Source organism: Gracilinanus agilis, chromosome 3, assembly GCF_016433145.1.
Source record: "Gracilinanus agilis isolate LMUSP501 chromosome 3, AgileGrace, whole genome shotgun sequence".
Classification (NCBI taxonomy): Eukaryota; Metazoa; Chordata; class Mammalia; order Didelphimorphia; family Didelphidae; genus Gracilinanus; species Gracilinanus agilis.
The window spans coordinates 680,414,095-680,433,547 of NC_058132.1; the positions used below are offsets into that span (position 1 = coordinate 680,414,095).

Genomic DNA, 19,453 nt, shown 5'->3' on the forward strand with positions numbered 1-19,453 from the left:
AAGGGCCGTGATATTCATTTCAGAGAAAGCTGAATGAAAGGGATGGAAGCGTAGCATGTGGATCTCGGACATTTGTCTTTGGTATGAAATAGAGACACGAGTGGTTTTAAATTGAAAGTTATCATTAGAAATACAGGTATTGTTAGAAAAAGCACAGAGGAATTTCCAGAACCAAGATGGTGGACCAAGGAAAGAATCCATAGTGGTCTCCCAAATTCACCTCCAGACTATAAAAAACACCCCGAAATAAATTCTAGAGTAGCAGAACTGGAAAAAAAAAACAGGGTGAAACAATTCTGTAGCCCAAGACAATGTAGAGGGTCACCAGGAAGGATCCATCTCACTAGGGTAAAAGAACATAATCCAGTGTAGGTGATGTTCTGGCAAGCCAGTAACAGATCTCTCCCCAGCAAGCCATCAGTGAGGCTCCTACAATGCAGTCAAGCACCCCTCACTCAACCAGGCAATTGGGCATGTGCAGCCCCTGCACCCAGCACTCTTTTCAGGCAGCCAGACCTTCATGTCTGAATGCCTAGCAGAGAAGCACAGGACTACAGGCAGAAAAGCCATCCCCATGCCACGGTGCACAGATCCTCAAGGCAGCCAGGCTATCCCCCATAGCACAAGAAATTTAGAGCAGGATTGAAAGATTAGGAGAAGAGAAAAAAATCTTATCATGAAAAGATTTTATGGGGGCAACTGGGTGGCTCAGTGGATTGAGAGCCAGGCTCAGAGATGGGAGGTCCTGGGTTCAAATTTGACCTCAGACACTTCCTAGCTTGTGACCCTGGGCAAGTCACTTGACCCCCATATTGCCTAGCTCCTACCACTCTTCTGCCTTAGAACCAATTGGTTCTAAGATGAAAAGTAAGGGTTTTATGTATAAATCAATTTTTTAAAAAGTTTTTATGATGACAGTGAAGATCAAAACAAACCCAGAAGAGAAGAACAATGTCAAAATAAATACAACCTCACAGGAAAATATAAAATGGTGACAGGCCCAATAAGAACTTTTTCAGGAACTCAAAAAGGATTTTTCAAATCAGAGAGATAGAAGAAAAATTGTGAAAAGAAATGAGAATGATGAAATAGAATCATGAAAAAAAAAAAAGTGTCAACAACTTGCCAAAGGAAGCACCAAAAAATGGGAGAAAATAAAAATTTACTGAAGAAAACAACTCCCTAAAGAATAGAATTGCCAAATGGAAAGGGAGGGACAAAAATTCACAGAAGAAAACAACTTCAAAAATTAGAATTGGCCAAGTGGAAAAAGAGATACAAAAGCTCAAAAAAGAATAATTTCTAAAAAACAAATTGGACAATGGAAACTAATGATTCCATGAAACATCGAGAAATAATAAAACAAAATCAAAAGAATGAAAAAATAGAAGAAAATGTGAGCTATTTCATTGGAAAAACAATTGACCTATAAAATAGATCAAGGAATTATTGGACTACCTTGAAGTCTCATAATAAAAAAAAAAAAAAAGAAAAGAAACTAGACATCATATTACGAGAAATTATCAAGGAAAACTGCCTTGATATTCTTGAGCAACAGGGAAAAAAGAAATTGAAAGATTTCACCAAGCACCTCTTGAAAGAGACCCCAAAATAAAAACTCCCAGGAATATTATAGCCAAATTCTGGAGTTCTCAGACCAAGGGAAAAAATACTGTAAAGCATCCAGAAAGAAAAAATTCAAATATTATGAAACCACAATCAGGATTACACAGGACCTGTCAGGTTCTACATTAAGGATTGGGAGGCTTAGAATATAAAATTCTGGAAGGCAAAGGAACTAGGGCTACAATCAAGCATCACTTACCCAAAAAAACTGAGTATATTCCTTTGGGGGTGTGGGGGAATGTATATTTAATGAAATAGAAAACTTTCAAGCATTTCTGTTGAAAAGACTAGAGCTGAACAGAAAATAATGTCCAATTACAAGGCAAAAGAGAAACATAAAGCATACAGTAACCTATATTAGACTACCACCTTGAGAAAGGGGCAGGGGAAGGGAGAGGAGAAAATCTGAATCCTAAAATGTCAAAAAACAATTATTGAAAATTGTTTCTACATGTGACTGAAAAAATAAAATTTTAAAAACAACAACAGCCAAAAAAAAGCGTACAGTAAAGAAAAAAATGTAAGAGATTCAAGAAGATTAAACTATTTACATTCTTACATGGGAAGATGATACTTGTAAATTAAGAACTTTACCATTAATTAGGAGGAGTATACATAAACAGAGCATGGGAGTGAGTGGAATAAGATGGAAAGATATTAAAAAAAAAAACAAAATTAAGGGATGAGGAGAAAAGCACTGGGATAAAAAGAAAGGAGGGGTACAATAAATTATCTCATATGAGGAGTTATGAGAGAGTTATTACAGTTGAAGATGTGGGGAGAGCAATATTCAAAGACAGAATAACATCCATGCTCAACTGTGCATAGAAATCGATCTACAGGGGAGCTGATAGGAGGGTGAATTTGGGGAGGTGATGGTCAGATGGTCTCACATTTGTGAGAAGAGAAAGGGTAAAAGGAGAGAGAAAAGGATAAAAAGGCAAAATAGAATGGAGGGAAATATACAGTCATTATAACTATGAGAGTGAATGAGACAAACTCACCCATAAAATAGAAGCTGACAGCAAAGTGGTTAAGAACCAGAATTCTACAATATACTATTTACAAAAAACACATCTGAAGCAGGTAGGGAGACACACAGAATAAAGTAAGGGGCTAGAGCAGAATCTATTATGCTTCAGATGAAGTGAAAATAGCAAAAATAGCCATCATGATCTCAGACAAAGCAAAAGCTAAATTAGATTTAATTGAAAGAGGCCCTAACTGTGTGATCCTGGGAAGTCACTTAACCCCCATTACCTAGCCTTTCTTGCTTTCTGCCTTAGAACCAATACACAGTACTGAAATTCTAAGGTGTAAGGGAAGGGTTTAAAAAAGAAACAAACTCCACTGTGATAAAAAGTACCAAGAAAATGAAGAAATACCAACAGTAAACACACACGCACCAAACTCGTAAAGAAGTTAAATGAGTTCAATGGGGAACTAGAAAAACCACGGTACCGGCTGCAGGCCCCCCGCCCCGAGCACCGGCCCCTTTCTCTGCAGTGCTGTGCACGTGTTCACACGTACGTTGGTCCTCTGAGAGCATGTATGAGAATTGAGCAGCTAGAATTCAATCTGGGCTTTACTTTCATATCACGTGGGCTGTCCTACTTTCTGAAGTTGCGACAAACTTGGATAAAATAATTTTGGGGATCTCTTTCCCAACTCCTCCACCTCGGCATGGCCAGCAGCCATGCAGCTCCTCCCTCCCTTTGCCGGCTGCCCTTCGGGGTCTTCCTTCTCCTGTTAGAAGGTCCTCTTACTCGCCTGCTTCGTCTTCCAGTGCTAGTACCGCCTGGCATGCAATGCGTGCTGGAGAAATGCTTTTGCTGGCCTATATATGTGTCCGTAGATACATACACAGCCTGATTTTCATCATTTAAACCTTTTTGCTCTTCTGGCAGATTCTTTTTCCTGAGTCCGTGAGGCTGAGCCTCCATTGGCCATCAGAAGACCATCCATTGGGACCCAACCCTGCTGCCGTGCTTTCTAAAAGGTGATTTTAAAAGATGCCATCGTGGAGCCTTTCACAGAAAGAAAATAAAGCCCAGAAGCTGACGTGGCCATGCAGTGCTCGTGCCGTGGGATGTGCCTTTAGCATCCCGGCTTCTCCCATAGCCCTGGCTCCCTTCTGCAGGAAAGAACGGGACGGTCCCGGGCCTGGGACTTCTCGGCATCTCCCCCCTCACCAATGGGCTGCCCCAGGGACACGCAGGGAAGCCTCGCCTGGCCCCCGTCGAAGCACAGCTTCAGAGGCTTTGAGAACCTAATAAAGTGTCGGCTGTGGAGCGTCACCACTCACCTTGTGGAGACGGAACTCTGAGAAGACGACCTGGACGCACGGTGGCTGCTTAGAGTGCTCGTGGACGGGAGCTCCAAACCCACCTGGAAGAAGACGGCGCATCACTCAGGAGTGCCTGGGCTCATGGAGATGTCTGATGCTATGGGGCGCTCTGGCATTCGCTCACTATTCTTCCTATCCATTAGAGGTAGGACGGAACTCAGGATCATGTCCTCCAGCCCCATCACTTAACAGCTCCTGAGGTTAAGGCTCACTTGCTGCAGCCCTGAAATTAGAACTCAGGCCTCCCCACTCTAAAGCAAATGTTCTTTCCAACTCACCCATTAATGCACTTGTTGCGAATCTACTCATTAAAATTCCATATAAATGAAATGCATAACAGATGGCATTACCTGCTGAAAGTATGTTTGGAAGATGCCATATAAATCAGGATTATCTTCCATAACGTCAATTAACAATCTGTCAATGGATTTGTTATAGTCTTTGATTTCTCGAAGACTGATATCATACTCTTCTAAGATCGGTTCATCTGTATTCTTCGCAAGACGGAGTTCTTTGCTGAGTTTAAAATACTGTTTGGGGGAAAGACACCATTACTATTTGACATAAGTGGACAGATGAGATTTTTAAGATGTCATTTCAATTGTCAAATGCATTTTCCCAAAAAATAGTGATATGGTTACTCTTTGTAATTTCAGAAAATATAAATTATACTAAAGATAAGCTGTAAAAGATGCCAATACCTGTCTCTTAGCTCTCTCTATTTTGGGCTTCTGCTCTTCAGTTTCACTGTTTAATTCAATTGCATAAACTTGCTTCTCTGCAAATCTTTCTTTGGAATTATTTATTAGATTTTTCAAGACTTCTAAAGTGTTTTCCATGCTCTATAGGATACAAAGAATTAATTAATATGTCTTATAAATGCAGGTAAATCTGTTCAGTTCTGTAAATTGACCCTTGATAAGTATCGCTTGATTTCACTCATTTTAGGTGTTATTATGCACATTATGAGAAAAGTAAAGTTTCCCTGACTTCCTTCCAGACTCGGGTCAAATCCCACTTTCTGAAGGAGACCTTCCCTCTAAAATCACCTTATACTTATACCGTGTCTATCTTGCTTGTTTAAGCCTTGGTTTCCTCTTCTGTAAAACGGGATGAAAATGCTCAGAGTACATGGAAAATGGGAGCGCCGAATACTGGATTACCTTAAAGCACTCCGCATGTGAATCACCATTGGCCATCCTTTACCTGGATATCCTCCTGGAGCTCCCTGATTTGTCTTCTCTTGTATCTGTATTTTTCATCCACGTTTCTTTTTTGTTCTTCTAGCTTAATTTTTATTTCATATTCAGAACCTATAATTCAAAGGACGTTAGATAAGGTCACACCTTCCGCCACCTCACCTCAGACTCTTCTTTCTGTAAGGCGGAGCTCACGACTCCTCCGGAGAGGAACCTGCCCCGATGGCCAGGGATGGAGCTTTTCCCGCCTCTCCTTATCTGGCCTTTAGCCTATCTTATCCGCTTAGTCCTAGGATTAGAGGATCCTTGAGGGCCATCTGGGAACCGAAGGGAACTCCTAAAAGAGCCCTCGGCCCAGAGCCCAAGACTGCGAGATGCTGAATGAAGACCAGACCTAGGAAAGCGCCGACGCCGAGGCCGGAGTGCCGGATCTGGTCTCTGAAACACCAGCAGCCCCAGCGCGGCTCTAAAATAACGGGAGAATCTCACCCAGACAAATGGCAGCCGCTGCCTTTGTCCTTCCCAAGGGATGTGCCCAGGAGGGCGGCCAGCGAGGGTGGATGCTTTTTCGTGGGTCAATGCGATGGGAAACTACTTGGGAGCAGTAAGTCTCCCCCCCCCCCAAGCCAGCCCTACTCAGAATGGGCTCTAAAATGGCTCTCAGTCCGCAGGGAGGGAGAGGAGGATCCCGGCGAGCTCGGAATCCGCCATAACCTTTATGGCTTCGCTCGCCCTCAGCTTTTCCTGACTGGAACCTCCGTTCTGAAGGATTCAAACATGATCTTATTTTAAAATCCACCAGCAAGCCATGGCTTCCCGAGGCAGTTATCGGAAGTAGGGCAGTGTGGATCGGAACCAATAGAGGAATGGACCGCGGGAGGCCGCAGAAGGGCTGGGTCTTTACACAACAGTCTTACTAGAAATAAAGTCAGGGAGTAGCTAGATGGCCGAGTGGAGAGAGGGCCAAGCCAGGAGACGGCCGCAAAACAGTTCCTAGTTGTGTGACCCTGGGCAAGTCACTTAACCCCCAACGAGTAGCCCATACCATACTGCGCTTCCGTCTTAGAAGCGATGTAAGACTGACTCTAAGACAGAACAGAGGGAGGGAGGGAGGAAGAAAGAAAGGAAGGCTGGGAGAGAGGCAGGACACCTTCCATTCATTATTCCGGTCCCACCAAGTAGTGCCCGTGGATGAAATGACGCGGCCCGTTAATGAGGCCGTGCCTCGTCCCGGCGACCCTTTCTGCGGCGTGCCCGCAGCTCTCCCTCCTCGGCCTCCCCAGTGTGCCGCAGGCAGCCGCCCCCGCGGGTCCCGCCTCCCCGGACCAGAAGCCTTTGCACGTACTGGCCGGCGTGATCTTCTTGAAGGACTGCTTGTAGTTGGAGTTGCAGGTTTTGAGCACCCGCAGCGTGTTCTCGAGGGCGTAGATCTCCTTCTCGGCCTTGTGGATCTTCATGTCCAGACTATCGCCTTCCCGCTGCAGCTCCTCCTTGGTCTGGGCCGCCTGCGGGGTACAGAGAGCCCGCGTGAGCGAGCGAGGGGGAGGGGCAGAGCCCTCGGAAGGCGTCGCCACACCGACCCAAAGCGAGCCGAGGCTAAGCCTCACCCCTCTAAAGGCCGACCTTTTCCGGGGAGTCAGGTGCCCCCGCCGGCTTGGTTCCTAGCCGAACTCCATCCCTACCCCGGGAGCGGGCCGAGGGGCGCTCGGAGCGCGACAAGGCTAGCACCAGAGCCACGCCCGGGTCTGCTCGGAACGTGCCGGCTACCGGCTACCGCTTCCCCAGACCGTGGAGGCCGCGCACAAAGCAGCGGAAATCCAGCCAGCCCAGACCCGAGATGGAGCCGCGAGCCCAAGTCTAGGACTGCGACCCCGGACCGGGCTTAGAAACTGGGGATGAAATGAAATTGTGACGAGTGTTATAGCAGCGCCAACAGGCCCAGGAACTTCCAAATATAACCATTCACTAAAAGCAGTCCTTCTTCTGCGGGCAAGTCATCGTGGAACTGAGGCCTGACGACTGTGTTTTGTTTTTTTTAAAGACCAAGATGGGAAAAAGAAGGATAATGGCCAGAGTTTCTCGTCCTTATTTCCCCTTCCCCTTTGGGTCCTAAGAAATCCGTGTCCCGGCTCCCTTCCTAAACGAGCATTTAGACAGAAAAGGACAGTTGAGTAGCAAATATAAAGTTAAACATACTAAGAAGAAGAGATGGGATTGTGGGTTCTATTGTGTCTATATATTACTTTTATAGATTTTTTAAAAACCCTTAACCTTCTGCCTTAGAGTCAGTACTAAGAATTGGTTCTAAGCAGAAGAACTGTAAGAACTGGGTAATAGGGATTAAGTGACTTGCCCAGGATCACACAGCTGGGAAGTGTCTGAGGCCACTTTTGAACCCAGGACTTCCCGTCTCTAGGCCTGGCTCTCAATCCCCTGAGCCACCCAGCTGCCCTCTCACTTATCTGTTGATATATTGTTCCGCTCTCTACCCCAGCTGGGTCTGTTGAGAGCAGGGCCTGTTGCATTTTTGTCTTTGCGCACCCATGGCAAACTTGGAGAAGAAATGTTGGAGACCCGTTGGCTGGGCAGCATCCTACATGTTTAGAAGGGACAGCCCCATCATTGTAATGAGGAGTTTAATAAGTACTGAATAGTCCTCAGGATCCATTTCCTAAAGGAGCTACCTGGAGTACTTTGACAGAAGAAAGTAAGTCAAAAGAATTGGATTTGAAACCTGGTTCTGCCAGGACCCTGGGCAAATCTCTGGACCCCAATTTCCTCCTCTCTAAAAAGAGGGGTTTAGATGCATTGATTTCCAAGGCCCCTTCTAGAACTGGACATACTGCCAAATCACAATTGTAACCCATATAAAACAATACCCTTATCACGTAGTAGGCCTGTGTTTTTTCTTCTTCTCCTTCAGGAGGCATCATGACCACTGTAAGAAGTTCATATCTGTTCTTCAGTTTTTCTATCTGACTTAGTCGGTCGTGAAATTCAGCACTGATTTGAAGAGATAAAAAAAATGGTGGTGCTGAAAATGATCTTAAACATTTGTTTTATCTACAAAAGTACTGTGATTTACTAAGAAAAGCACAGAGGATCAGCATTTAATTGTGACAATCAATAGCTCTAATAAAATAGCAAGGTACAGAAGAGATACATTAAAATTTTCAATATTCTACATACATAATAAAATTCAAAAGGAAAGTGGTTAAAATGAATACAGAATGCTCAAAACATTTAAGAGTCAATCTATCAAGACACACTCAAAACTTTTTAACACAATTATAAAAATATTCTTTGAAGAAATAATGGCAAATCAATGAAGGAATATCCATTGCTCATGGTTGTGCTATACCAATATAATAAAAATGGTTTTATTACCTAAAATAATTACAGATTTATTGCTATACCAATCAAACTACCTCTAAGAGGGTCCTTTGTAGAGCTAGACAAAATTATAACAAAATTCATTTCAAGAGAAAAAGGCCTAGACTCTCAAGGAAAATATTTTTAAGGTAGGAATAAAAAAGGCATACTTTCAATCCTCAGATTATATTCCATAACTGTAATCATCAAAATTATTGATAAACAAGCTTTGGAAACAATCCATTTCAATAACTCATTTGATAAGTCAGATAAAATAAACCAATAATAATGCTAGTTAACATATTATAGCACTTTAAGGTTTGCAAAGTATTTATATATATATATATATATATATATATATATATATGCTTTGTTTCTTATAACAATCCTGTGAAAGAAGTACTATTATTGTCCCTGTTTTACAAATGAGGGAACAGGTTAAGACAGATAAAGTCCAAGGTGACACAGCTGGAGAGTATTACAGGAACTCCTGTCTTCTAAGTCTCCCTCTAGTACGATAGCCACCACTCTGCTTAGTTTCCTGGAAGAGAAGAACTTCCTATTTGACAAGAATTACTGAGAAAACTGCAAAGTAGTTTGGCAAAATTAAGTTTAGACAAGCATCTCACATTCTATGATAAATCTGCTCAAACTAGAGGTGCAAGCTGAATATTTGTGTACACACATGTGCATGTATCTGCACAGAACAAATTCAGAAGAGAACAAGATTAGGTACCTTTCACTACTATTGTTCAGAGAATTCTTAACCAATGACTGACAGCACGCAGATCAGAAAGGATTAAACAGATTGTTTCAGTTCCATGAAACTGAAGAGTTTGTATACAACTAGAACAAGAAAGGAAATTGTTGAATGGGAAAATATTTTTGCATCCAATATTGCTGATGAGATGTATGTTGTGCTTCAAAAGTGTTTACAAGAGAACTGAGAAACAGGAAGCTAGATAGAAAGCCAGTATATGTGGGGCTCCACCCGGTCAAAAAGAAATGGCATATGGCATCCACTTACCTGGGGGAACAGTTTTATCCCCCTGGAAGTTGCTGAAGTCTGAACCAGTGAAAAGTTAATTCCCCAACTTGGAAGAATGCTGAGACAAGTTCATTTGGTACCTGCTGAACATCTCAAACAGGATGTTGCCTTAACCTCAACATGCCCCAAAATGAACTCATTTTCTTCCTCCTAATCCTACCTCTCTTTCTATTTTCCCTATTATCATGAAGGGCATCATTCTCCTTAGATCCCCCAGGTTTGAGACCTAACTGTCGTCTTCATGTCCTTGCTCATTCTCAGCCCACCCCCATATCTGCATAGCCAGTGTGTGGCTAAGGACTGCTATTTCTGTATCTTTCCTCTAGATGCCCATGTCTCCTCTGATACTGCTATCCCACTAGCACAGGCTTTTGTCACCTGGACCATTGCAAGAGCTTCTTGTTCAGTCTTCTCATCTTCCCCTACCCTAGTCCATCATATATTCAGGTCTCAAAATGCTCTTCCTGGAGATGAGTCTGACCACTTCACCCCACTATTCAAAAAACTGAAGTGGTTTCCTATTGCCTCCAAAATCAAATAATAAAACCTCTGGTATTAAAAGCCTTTGGAATCTGTCACCTCCCTACTTTTTCAGTCTTCTTATACCTCCCTCCCTTTCACATATCCTGTGTCCCAGTAACACTGGGCTCCTGTTCCTCAGTCAAAAATTCCATCCCCCAATTCCTGACATTTTCACTGGCCATCACATATCCCTGGAATTCCCTCCCTCATCTCTGATTCTTAGTTTCCTGGTTACCTGCAAATCTCAGGTAAAATCTCACCTTCTGCAAAAAGATTTTCCTGACCCCCATTAATACAAGTGCCTTCTTCATTTAGCCCGAGGGTTGTAGTTGTCTATAAATAAGGGGTGCTTCTGTAAGCTGGGGCTTTTTGTCTTTGGGACTTTTTGTCTGGGGCTTTTTGGCTTTTTTACTTTGGGAACTTGTAACTTTGGGGCCCTGCTTTTTCCTTTCTCTCTGCCACTCAATAAGCATTTCATTTTGGAAATGGCTTCCCGGGTTTCTTGAATAGTGGCTAGAGAGGGTAAACCTTGAAATCCTCAAGGTCCTCTCAATTTCCACCCCATACAACACTGATATCTAACAAGCAGAATTATGATGCAGAGACATGAGTGATTACCTGATGCTCTGTCGTTCTTGGTCAACATATCTGATCTGTGATAAAAGCATCGCCTTGTGAACCTTGATTTCTTCAGTTCGCTCTTCCATCGCAGTATATAATTGCTGCTTTCGTTTCTCCAGGGAAAGGACTTCATCTGCTTTGGCGTGAAGCAGTTCTCGGATCCTTTTCACTTCTAGCTTCTGAAGATTGTCTTCAATCAACAAGTCCTACCCAAAGAGCAGTATTGAAAATTAAAGTCATTGAACATCAAAGACATTTTCCCCCCTTTGTCTTGCCCAGAAAAGTAGAACAAGGGATGATCTCTTCAAGAAAATGTTATTGCTACAATGAATATAAATTTCAGTCTTTCCTAATACACAAAAGTAGGAAAATAATCTTCCTAAAAACATTTTGTAGCTGTACCATTTTGCTAGTCTAACAAACACCTTATAGGAACTTCTACTTAACAAAAAATGATTAGTAAAAATCAGCCAAAAAGCGCAGAGAAGAGGACATAAGGAAGTTCAGGAAGAAACACAGACAAGCAAGACAGCTTTGAAAGTTATATGTTAAACAACCAAAACCTTACTTCTACTGTAGCATTTGGATTGTTACCCGTTTTGTGACTTTGGCTTTCTGTAATTCTTTTTCTGATCGTTCAATGAAAAGGTTGAGTTCACTTATTTTGTTCAAAAGATCATCTTTTTCTCCTCCAGTTTTATATGCTGACTTCTTGAGAAAATAGAGGTCATTCTAATAAGAGAAAGGAAAGAAAAAGAGATTCCAATGACTTCTCTGTTGTGGAAAAAAAATTAATCTCATATATATTACAAATTTCTAATTATCATTTTCTCAGATCTTATCAATAGTCTGTCTTCCCTTTATTGTTCCAAAGAGAAAAATGACTGCTACTGCTCTCATCTAGATTAACAAATGTTTACCCTTCCTACTCAATGATGATAGGGAAGTCTTAAATTTATTTTCAGCCTGGATTTCCTTATTAGTAAACGGAGAGAATTGGACTAGATGACTAAGATAAATCTCTTTGAGCTTTAAAAGTCTTTCATTAGAACTCTTATCCAGGGAGAAGCTAGGTGGCTCAGTGGTTTGAGTGCCAGGCCAAGAGAGAGGAGGTTCTGAATACAAATCTGGCCTCACACACTTCGTAGCTGTGTGATCCTGGGCAAATTACCTAACCTCTCCATTGCCTAGCCCTTACCACTCTTCTGCCTTGGAACCAATACACAGATTTGATTAAAAGATAGAAGGTAAATGTTTAAAAAAAAAAAAAAGAGCTCTCATCCATAAATTTGCCAACCAATTCTGGAACTAAATGAAATTACTGTTCAACTCAGAGAACATATTGACATTCAAGTTGAATGTAAGATCAATAGTTTGTTATGGTAGTGGTTTAATATCTAGGATCACCTCTAATTTAAACTGTTTAGTTGATTTAAAATCAAACACCACCCTCCTCCTAAAAATGGGCTTTAGGGGGAAGGGGGCAGGAACACAATTTATTCAGAATAATGCTTAGATTCATTTAATGAGAAAATAAGTATAATTTATTCCAACTTTTGGCTCTCTGAGTGGTTTACTTCAAGCTGCTCCTGTTGCAAGCCATCTGGCATTTAAGCTACTAACATATACACTGACCCTATGACTGGTGAGAAAAAAAAATACTAGGAAATGACCCTTTTTTCCAAGATTTCACAAAAAGTTCCTTCTTGCCCCATCTGTCCCATGTATTCTAATTTGGGCAATCCATCTCACTTGCTTCATTCCACACCTTTTTAGACTCAAGGCCCACTTCTGTGAGTTTTTTCCAGCTTCATCTTGTGCCCACTCTGACCACTGTTGGCTCCCATTCAACCCTCCATATCTGTTCTCCATTTTCTATTTAATTGGTTAGGATTCAGGGACTGTGACAATAAGTGATTCCAGCTCTGCCTTGCCTCCACTGTCTTCTTTCTGCCTTGAACTGATCTCCTGCATCTCTTTTATTGAGAATCTGCATCTCCCAGGGCTGATTCTCCAAGTCTGTGTTCTTCATTTCTTTCTTTTTCCTAGCAGCAGGACCAAAGGCTTCGGCACAAGACAGAGGGGACCATGACTTTTCTCCATAAGGGTCTGATTCTACGTGCGTCTCTACTAATTGAAGTTCTTTGACCTTCTTTGTTGGTCTGGTAAAACCTATGGCCCATTCTCAGAATAATGTTTTTAAATGCCTAAAATACATAGGTTTACAAAGGAAACCAATGATGCCAAAATACAATTATAAAAAAAAATTTAATATATTCACCATGGAGCAGCTAGATGACTCAGTAGATTGAGAGGTAGGCCTAGAGATGGGCAGTTTGGTGTTCAAATCTGGCCTCAGACACTTCCTAGCTGTGTGGCCTTAAGCAAATCACTTAACCCCTAATCCCTAGACCTTATTACTCTTCTGCCTTGGAACAAATACACAATATTGATTCTAAGATGGAAGATAAGGGTTTAAATTTTTAAAAAGATATTCATAGGGGCCACTGGTGGCTCAATGGATAGAAAGTCAGGTCTGGAGATGGGAGATCCTGGGTTTAAATCTGGTCTCAGACACTTCCTAGCTGTGTCACCCTGGGCAAGTCACTTGACCCATTTCCCTAGTCCTTACTACCCTTCTGCCTTGGAACCAATAGTTAGGATAGATTCTAAGGCAGAAGGTAAGGGTTTAAAAAGATTTTTAATATATTCACAGACTTTAGGTTAAAAATCTCTTCCTCTAATTTTTTTCCAGTTCAGAAAAAGAGATAATTCTCTACTCTAAGACATGAATTTTTAGTATGATGACAAATCTAAACATATCAATGAATATTTTTTATGAAATATTAGCTCCTCCTTAAGGATAAGACGTTTATCAGTGAGGAGAGAACTTAATTTTAGGTTAACTCACAATCTTTTTTTAAAGTGCTGGTTCTTTTCTTTGACTCTACTACATTTTGATTGGCAGGAGAAGGGATAGAACTACCACAAGTCCTGTGAGAGATGAAAATGTACAAGAAAGCCAAAGGGGCAAAAATGGTTTGGTCAGAACCAGTTTTGTTCCTTAGAAGGATCACCAGGAATGAGCAGCTGAGATCAGGATCAGAAACCCCTTATGTGTAAAAGAGTGCCATCTCATTTATTGTCCCCCAGGCTAGCTTCACCCACCCATTTGGGGTCACGCAAGTTATTTAGCAGCAAGATGTCCACAAAAAATGCTCCAAGATTTTGGAACCTTTAGGAAAAGATTTTTCATTTCTAAACTATTGTATCTTCAAAAACATCTAAAAGGGCAGCCCTATTCTGCCTTCTGCGATGATGCTCCGAAGGTTCTGTGGATCTTGCTGTTCAAGCCAACTGAATATCCCAATATCAATCCCTCACTCAACAGTATTCTTTCTAAGCAATTCTTGATTTCTCTGCCAGAGAAAGAGCTACAAGTAGATTTAAAGAAGGACAATCTCTAATATATATGTGAGTGAATCAGAAAATAGTTTTTATCATATTCTTCTAGCAGCAATAGAAGAGAATCATAAGTGCTAATCACTAAAAGTATTGTCAGTCACAACTGGCACTATATTTCACAAGTGAATGAGTCAGTTGCTTAATCTGAGGCTTAAAATAAACTAGTAATTCGCTACAATTTATCATAAACTTTTCATAACATAAAAGCAGTTTTGGTTATTACATCAAGTTTCTTGATTTGGCTTTCCAACAGCTCCGATGTTTCCTTTTTCTCATCAAAAATGATTTTAAGGTCAGCAAGTCTCGTTTCAAGGTCTAGCTTTTCTTCCACGTTAAGTTCTCCCTGGAGTCGTGACATTCGCCTCTCTATTTGTTGAATATAAAAATCCTGTTTGGAATAGTAAAAATCAATAAATAAACAATTACAACTACTTATTTGAAGTTTAGAAAAACTGTAAACATTCTGGGGGTTTGGGCTTCGGGGAGGTCATTTAATCCTGATATGCTAGTGTAAAAGCTGGTTCCATGATCTTTCTCTTGGGGCAAGTATTAATGAGCTGCCTTCAGGGATGAGGCTGTGTTCTAGGGAGTAATTGTCTCCCAGCAAGATGAAGCACTAAGCAGAGACTGGGACCGGCAGGAGACACTGATAAAAAGGGAGGACACTTACAAGGGGAAGGAGCCAAAGGATGCTCACAAAAGCCCCATGAGTAGTACAGGGATTGGTGCATGTCCTTTTCTAGCACTACCTGAGGGATCAAATACATCCAAAAGCTGAAGGAAAGGATGGGTATTCGATATTAACATAGAGCACATAAACATAATTAAGAAAAGTTACATACATAGAATATAAATGAAAAAATGATTATATTTAACCTCCAGCCCTAGAAAATATAGCTACCTCACCATAGTCTCATGATGAAAAAAGAAAACACACGAGACTTAAAGAAGTCTTTTGAACCTCTGACCCAGCATATATCATGCAAAGAAATATACATGTATATGTACATATATGTATGTGCACATACATATAAAATAAATCTCTAAATGGCAATAAGGTGAAAGGGACCCAGGAAGCCTTGGCCGAAGTAGGAAAGGGATAACTCTTGACTAGTTGCTTGACTAGGCCTCCTTTACTACCACTCTCTAGGCCCAGACTTAGTTTCTGGCTTATTTAGAGCCATGAACCCTGCTTTGGTTTTGGGGATAGACAGGTGATGTAGACAAGCTACCTATGATCATTTATTGCTCTCAAGAGGGTTCAGGGATAGACAAAGAAAAGGAGCTCACTGCGATTAAATGCAAGTATAAAGAGATTACTAGTTACTGTCACACTACAGAGAAGGCACTTGTTAATATACATTAATGTAAATAATGGATGCAAATGAGAGACATCTTGGCATACTTGACAGAGCCAGCCTTGAGGACAGAAAGACCTGGATTCAAGGTCTACCCCCGCTGCCTTTGAAAAAGAGATCTTACTCTTTGACTAGAAAAAGCTGAATCTCCTCTCTCCTCTTCTGTGAATAGTTGAGTTTGAGGGGAACTAGACTTCTTCAGAATCCTTGATCTTACCTGAAATTGTGCTTCCAGCATCTGTCTGCTCCACTGATGAGTGGGGACCTTCAGTGCCCTGAATCCACAATTGGTGCTTTCTTGATGTAAAGAATGTTCTGACTATCACCACTCTCATAAAAACTAGCATGGTTGATGTTTGCAGGGGTTGCATGGTACACGTACCTGATTATACATGATCTCTTGCTGCTTCAGGGTTTCTAAATCAAGTTTGTATAACCTGCGGTTGAGGTTCTTTATGGTGGAACGGGTTCCATCGATTTCTGATAAAACAGATCTCTCCTCTTGTGCGGCAATTTGTAATTTCTTAACAGTCTTGAAAAGCACTTCCTTTATTCGACTCAAATGATCTTCCACATCCTGGGGATCAAAATCAAGTTAATTCACTGAATAATAGCAGCCTGAAATTCTTTATTTATAGAGATTCAGAGTCTCAAAATGGAGGCCAACTTCAGAAGCCCTTCTTAAGTGACTCAGTGTGACCCAATCCTATGACCTGCCAAGGTGGTCTACAATGCCTAAATTCCTTGTGAGGCTGACTGTTTGAAATAGAGACGAAATGCTTCCTCTTGAATACAAAGGATCATAAGATTGGAGTCCAACTCCCTCCTTTTGCAATTTTAAAAAATGAGGCATCCTTATCAGATTTCCAAGTGTCACAAAGCTAGGAGGGATGGCTAACTTTGGATAACCAAGTTAGGAGCCAAAAAAGATCTTGATATATTACAGCGTTGGGCTCAAACTAGTACAGTAAAACTCAATGGAGTAAAATGTAAGTCTTACACTTGGGTCCAAAAAAATAACTTCTCAAGAACAAGGAGGAAGATATAGGCTAGAAAGCAGTTTATATGAAAAAGATCTAGTGGTTTGAGTACATTGCAAGCAGATGAATCGTGAATGTGATCCAATCACCAAAAAAGAGATTAAAAAATTCAATTATGATAAAAGGATGGTCCAGCACAGTGTTCAGCACAGGGCCTGGTACACAGCAGTGTTAGTGCTGATGGTTAATGCTTATGGGTTGGTTGGTTGACTAGGAAAGTGCGAGTTGGTCCTTCCCAGACTGGGCCACACCTGAAGTATCGGATTCAGCCATGAATACCACATTTTCAGAAGGATACCGAAAAATCAGATAGTTTTCAGTGGAGGGCAGCTAGGGCAGTAAAGAGCCTTGAGTTTATGTACTAATTGTTGGTCAAAGGAATTGGAAATATTTAGCCTGGAGAAGAGATAATGTAGGAAGGACATGATGATCCCGTTTAACTTCATGAAGGGTTGTCACAGAAGGGCTAGATCTGTGCTGTTTGGGCCTGGAACAAAGAATTAGAAGCAATGTCTAGAAGCTGCAAAAATAAAATAAAAAATTAGAGCTGATGTAAGAAAGAACTTCCCAATGAAACCATCACCTCTCCAGAAGTGGGATGGCTCTTCCTTTGGGTAGTGGAGTCCCTCACTTTAGCTCTTAAGCAAAGGCTATACCATTATTTGTAGGATCTGCTGGAGTAGGGGTGTGGAGTGTCTTGGATGATGAAGCCAACAGCTTAGATGGACAGGAGAGTAAAAGGCGGGACCAAGGGAAGATGGCCAGAGAAATGCCAGTGTGACGCACATAGTCTACAGCTCCCTAAAGAGGTCACCTTGGGAACCACTTGAGAAGCATGAGGTCTCAGAGATAACAACAGGGCAAAGCCATAGTCAAGTGACACAGGGATGAATTCTGGCCCAGAGAAGGAGCTCCTGGACTCCCCTGGAGTTGAATTCTAGGTTCTGTAACTAAGAATTAATTAGACCTCAAAGACCTAATTCAACTGTCTCAGTTCAAAGACAAAGAGACACTAAGTCTAGATGCTTTCCGGCTCACTCTCATAATGCCCTCACTTCCCAATCCTATGCAGTCTGGCTTCTGACCTAGCCATAAGCCTGAAACTTTTTCTCAAAGGTAAGATCTCTTCCCTGCTAAACAAAATTACAAAATCAATATAATTCCTTTTTGCCATCCTAGTCTCCTTGAAATATCTACAGTTTCTGACCCCTCCTGACCATTTTCCTCCCACTTCTTCCTTGTGGAGAGTCTCTCCTTTGCCTTCCATAAAACTACCCTCCTATGGTGATTCTCTTCCCTGTGTCTGGTCACTCCTCAGTGTCTGTCATTCATCTTCCACTCCCTAAATGGGTGTCCACCACCGCTCATTCCTGATAAGTCATCAAAGGATATGAACAAATTTTTCTCAAAGAAAAATTTCAGACTATTAGCTCTATGAAAGATGCTCCAGATCACTGAGAAAATTTTATCAAGACCATCTTGCAGCCTACACATAAAATGAAACAAAAGTAAACATTGCAAGATTTCAAAGAACCAGCATGGCTGTGCTCTGATGAGAAGACCTCCGGCCCATCCTCTGCAGAAGTATTATAAACAATTGCACATATTTTCAGGCTTCTTAATGCTGATCTTTTTATCTTCATTTTTCTTTTCTTTGTCTTTAAAAATAATATGTATTGGGACAACTATGTGGTTCAGTGGATAGAGAGCCAGGTCTGGAGATGGGAAGTCCTGGGTACAAATCTGACCTCAGACATTTCCTAGCTGTGTGACCCAAGCAAGTCACTTAACCCTAATTACTCAGGCCTTGTCACTCTACTGCCTTAGAACCAATAAAGAAGATAAGGGTTTAAAGGAAAAAAAAGTAGCATTTGTTGTATGATATGGCTTTCTGGGAAGGATAATGGAGGGGACACTGGGAGAAACTATAGCAGGTATTTAAAAAAAAAAAAGGTTAAAAAAAGATGCTAGGCTAGAAAACTGTCTAAAGGGGTTTCCTAGGAATCGAGAAGAAAACCTAGCACACAGCTAAACAGTTTGACTCAATTAGGAAGCACAGTCCTTTCTCTGAGACTGAAGGAAAGTCAAGAGCATAATTTAAGACAAAACAAAGACCCAGAACAGTCAAAGTGGAGGATGATTAGGACCCAGCATCAAGCCCAGGAGGGCTCAAGGAAGGACTCTTTGTCACATGATTTTTGCAAAACAAATGAACATATTCTGGATGCCAGAGAATTCTGTTTTCCATGGTATAGAGGTCTGTATTTCGTGTTAAGTCAAGTCACATGATTAAAGTCAGTGGTTTGCTGGTAAATATATACCGACTGCCTCTAAAAAACAATTAATAATAAATGCATATGCAATACACTTTCAAGATTAATCAACAATGTTAACATTCCCCATCACCAAACAATCAATTAAACCCTCATTTCTACAATTTGCTGATTTCTGAGATCCAGAAACTCACATTGAAAATCTCAAAGTTGGCTTGAGCTCACCCTGTTGGGAAGATCCAAAGTATCCAAGTAGAAATACCACACTAAGAGTTGGTTCCATTTTCCAACCCAGGAGGATGCCATTTTCTGCCTTTGCTGAAGGTTCGCAAATGCCTTGTCCCATGATGAAGAGACAGGGTTAGGGGAAGTGTTCATCAAAGATTATCTGCCAAGAAGCATGGGCAGGCACAGTCAGCCCCACTGGATGCACAAATGGGCTGAGAAGGAGGGCCAGGCAGGGTCCTGGGAGTAGACTGCAAGGGAGGCTTTGAAATGCCTTCCTGGGATGGCCTGAATTCTGGGCAATGCCCCCTACCCCAAGAAACCATCCAGCGGAGCAGCTAGGTGGCTCAGTGGATT

General features: G+C 41.5%; 1 protein-coding gene across 1 annotated transcript in view; it reads right to left on the minus strand.

Moving 5' to 3' along the window:
• CCDC39 (coiled-coil domain containing 39) overlaps positions 1 to 19,453 on the minus strand; it is a 40,723-nt gene that overhangs the window by 3,070 nt on the left and 18,200 nt on the right. The window contains exons 10-19 of the mRNA XM_044667778.1: positions 15,941 to 16,135; positions 14,424 to 14,588; positions 11,330 to 11,467; positions 10,733 to 10,941; positions 8,052 to 8,175; positions 6,518 to 6,677; positions 5,180 to 5,286; positions 4,675 to 4,815; positions 4,324 to 4,503; positions 3,932 to 4,014 (exon numbers count right to left, since the gene is read on the minus strand). Of these exons, the coding sequence (XP_044523713.1) occupies positions 3,932 to 4,014; positions 4,324 to 4,503; positions 4,675 to 4,815; positions 5,180 to 5,286; positions 6,518 to 6,677; positions 8,052 to 8,175; positions 10,733 to 10,941; positions 11,330 to 11,467; positions 14,424 to 14,588; positions 15,941 to 16,135 (1,502 nt within the window). The remainder of the gene's footprint in view (positions 1 to 3,931; positions 4,015 to 4,323; positions 4,504 to 4,674; positions 4,816 to 5,179; positions 5,287 to 6,517; positions 6,678 to 8,051; positions 8,176 to 10,732; positions 10,942 to 11,329; positions 11,468 to 14,423; positions 14,589 to 15,940; positions 16,136 to 19,453) is intronic.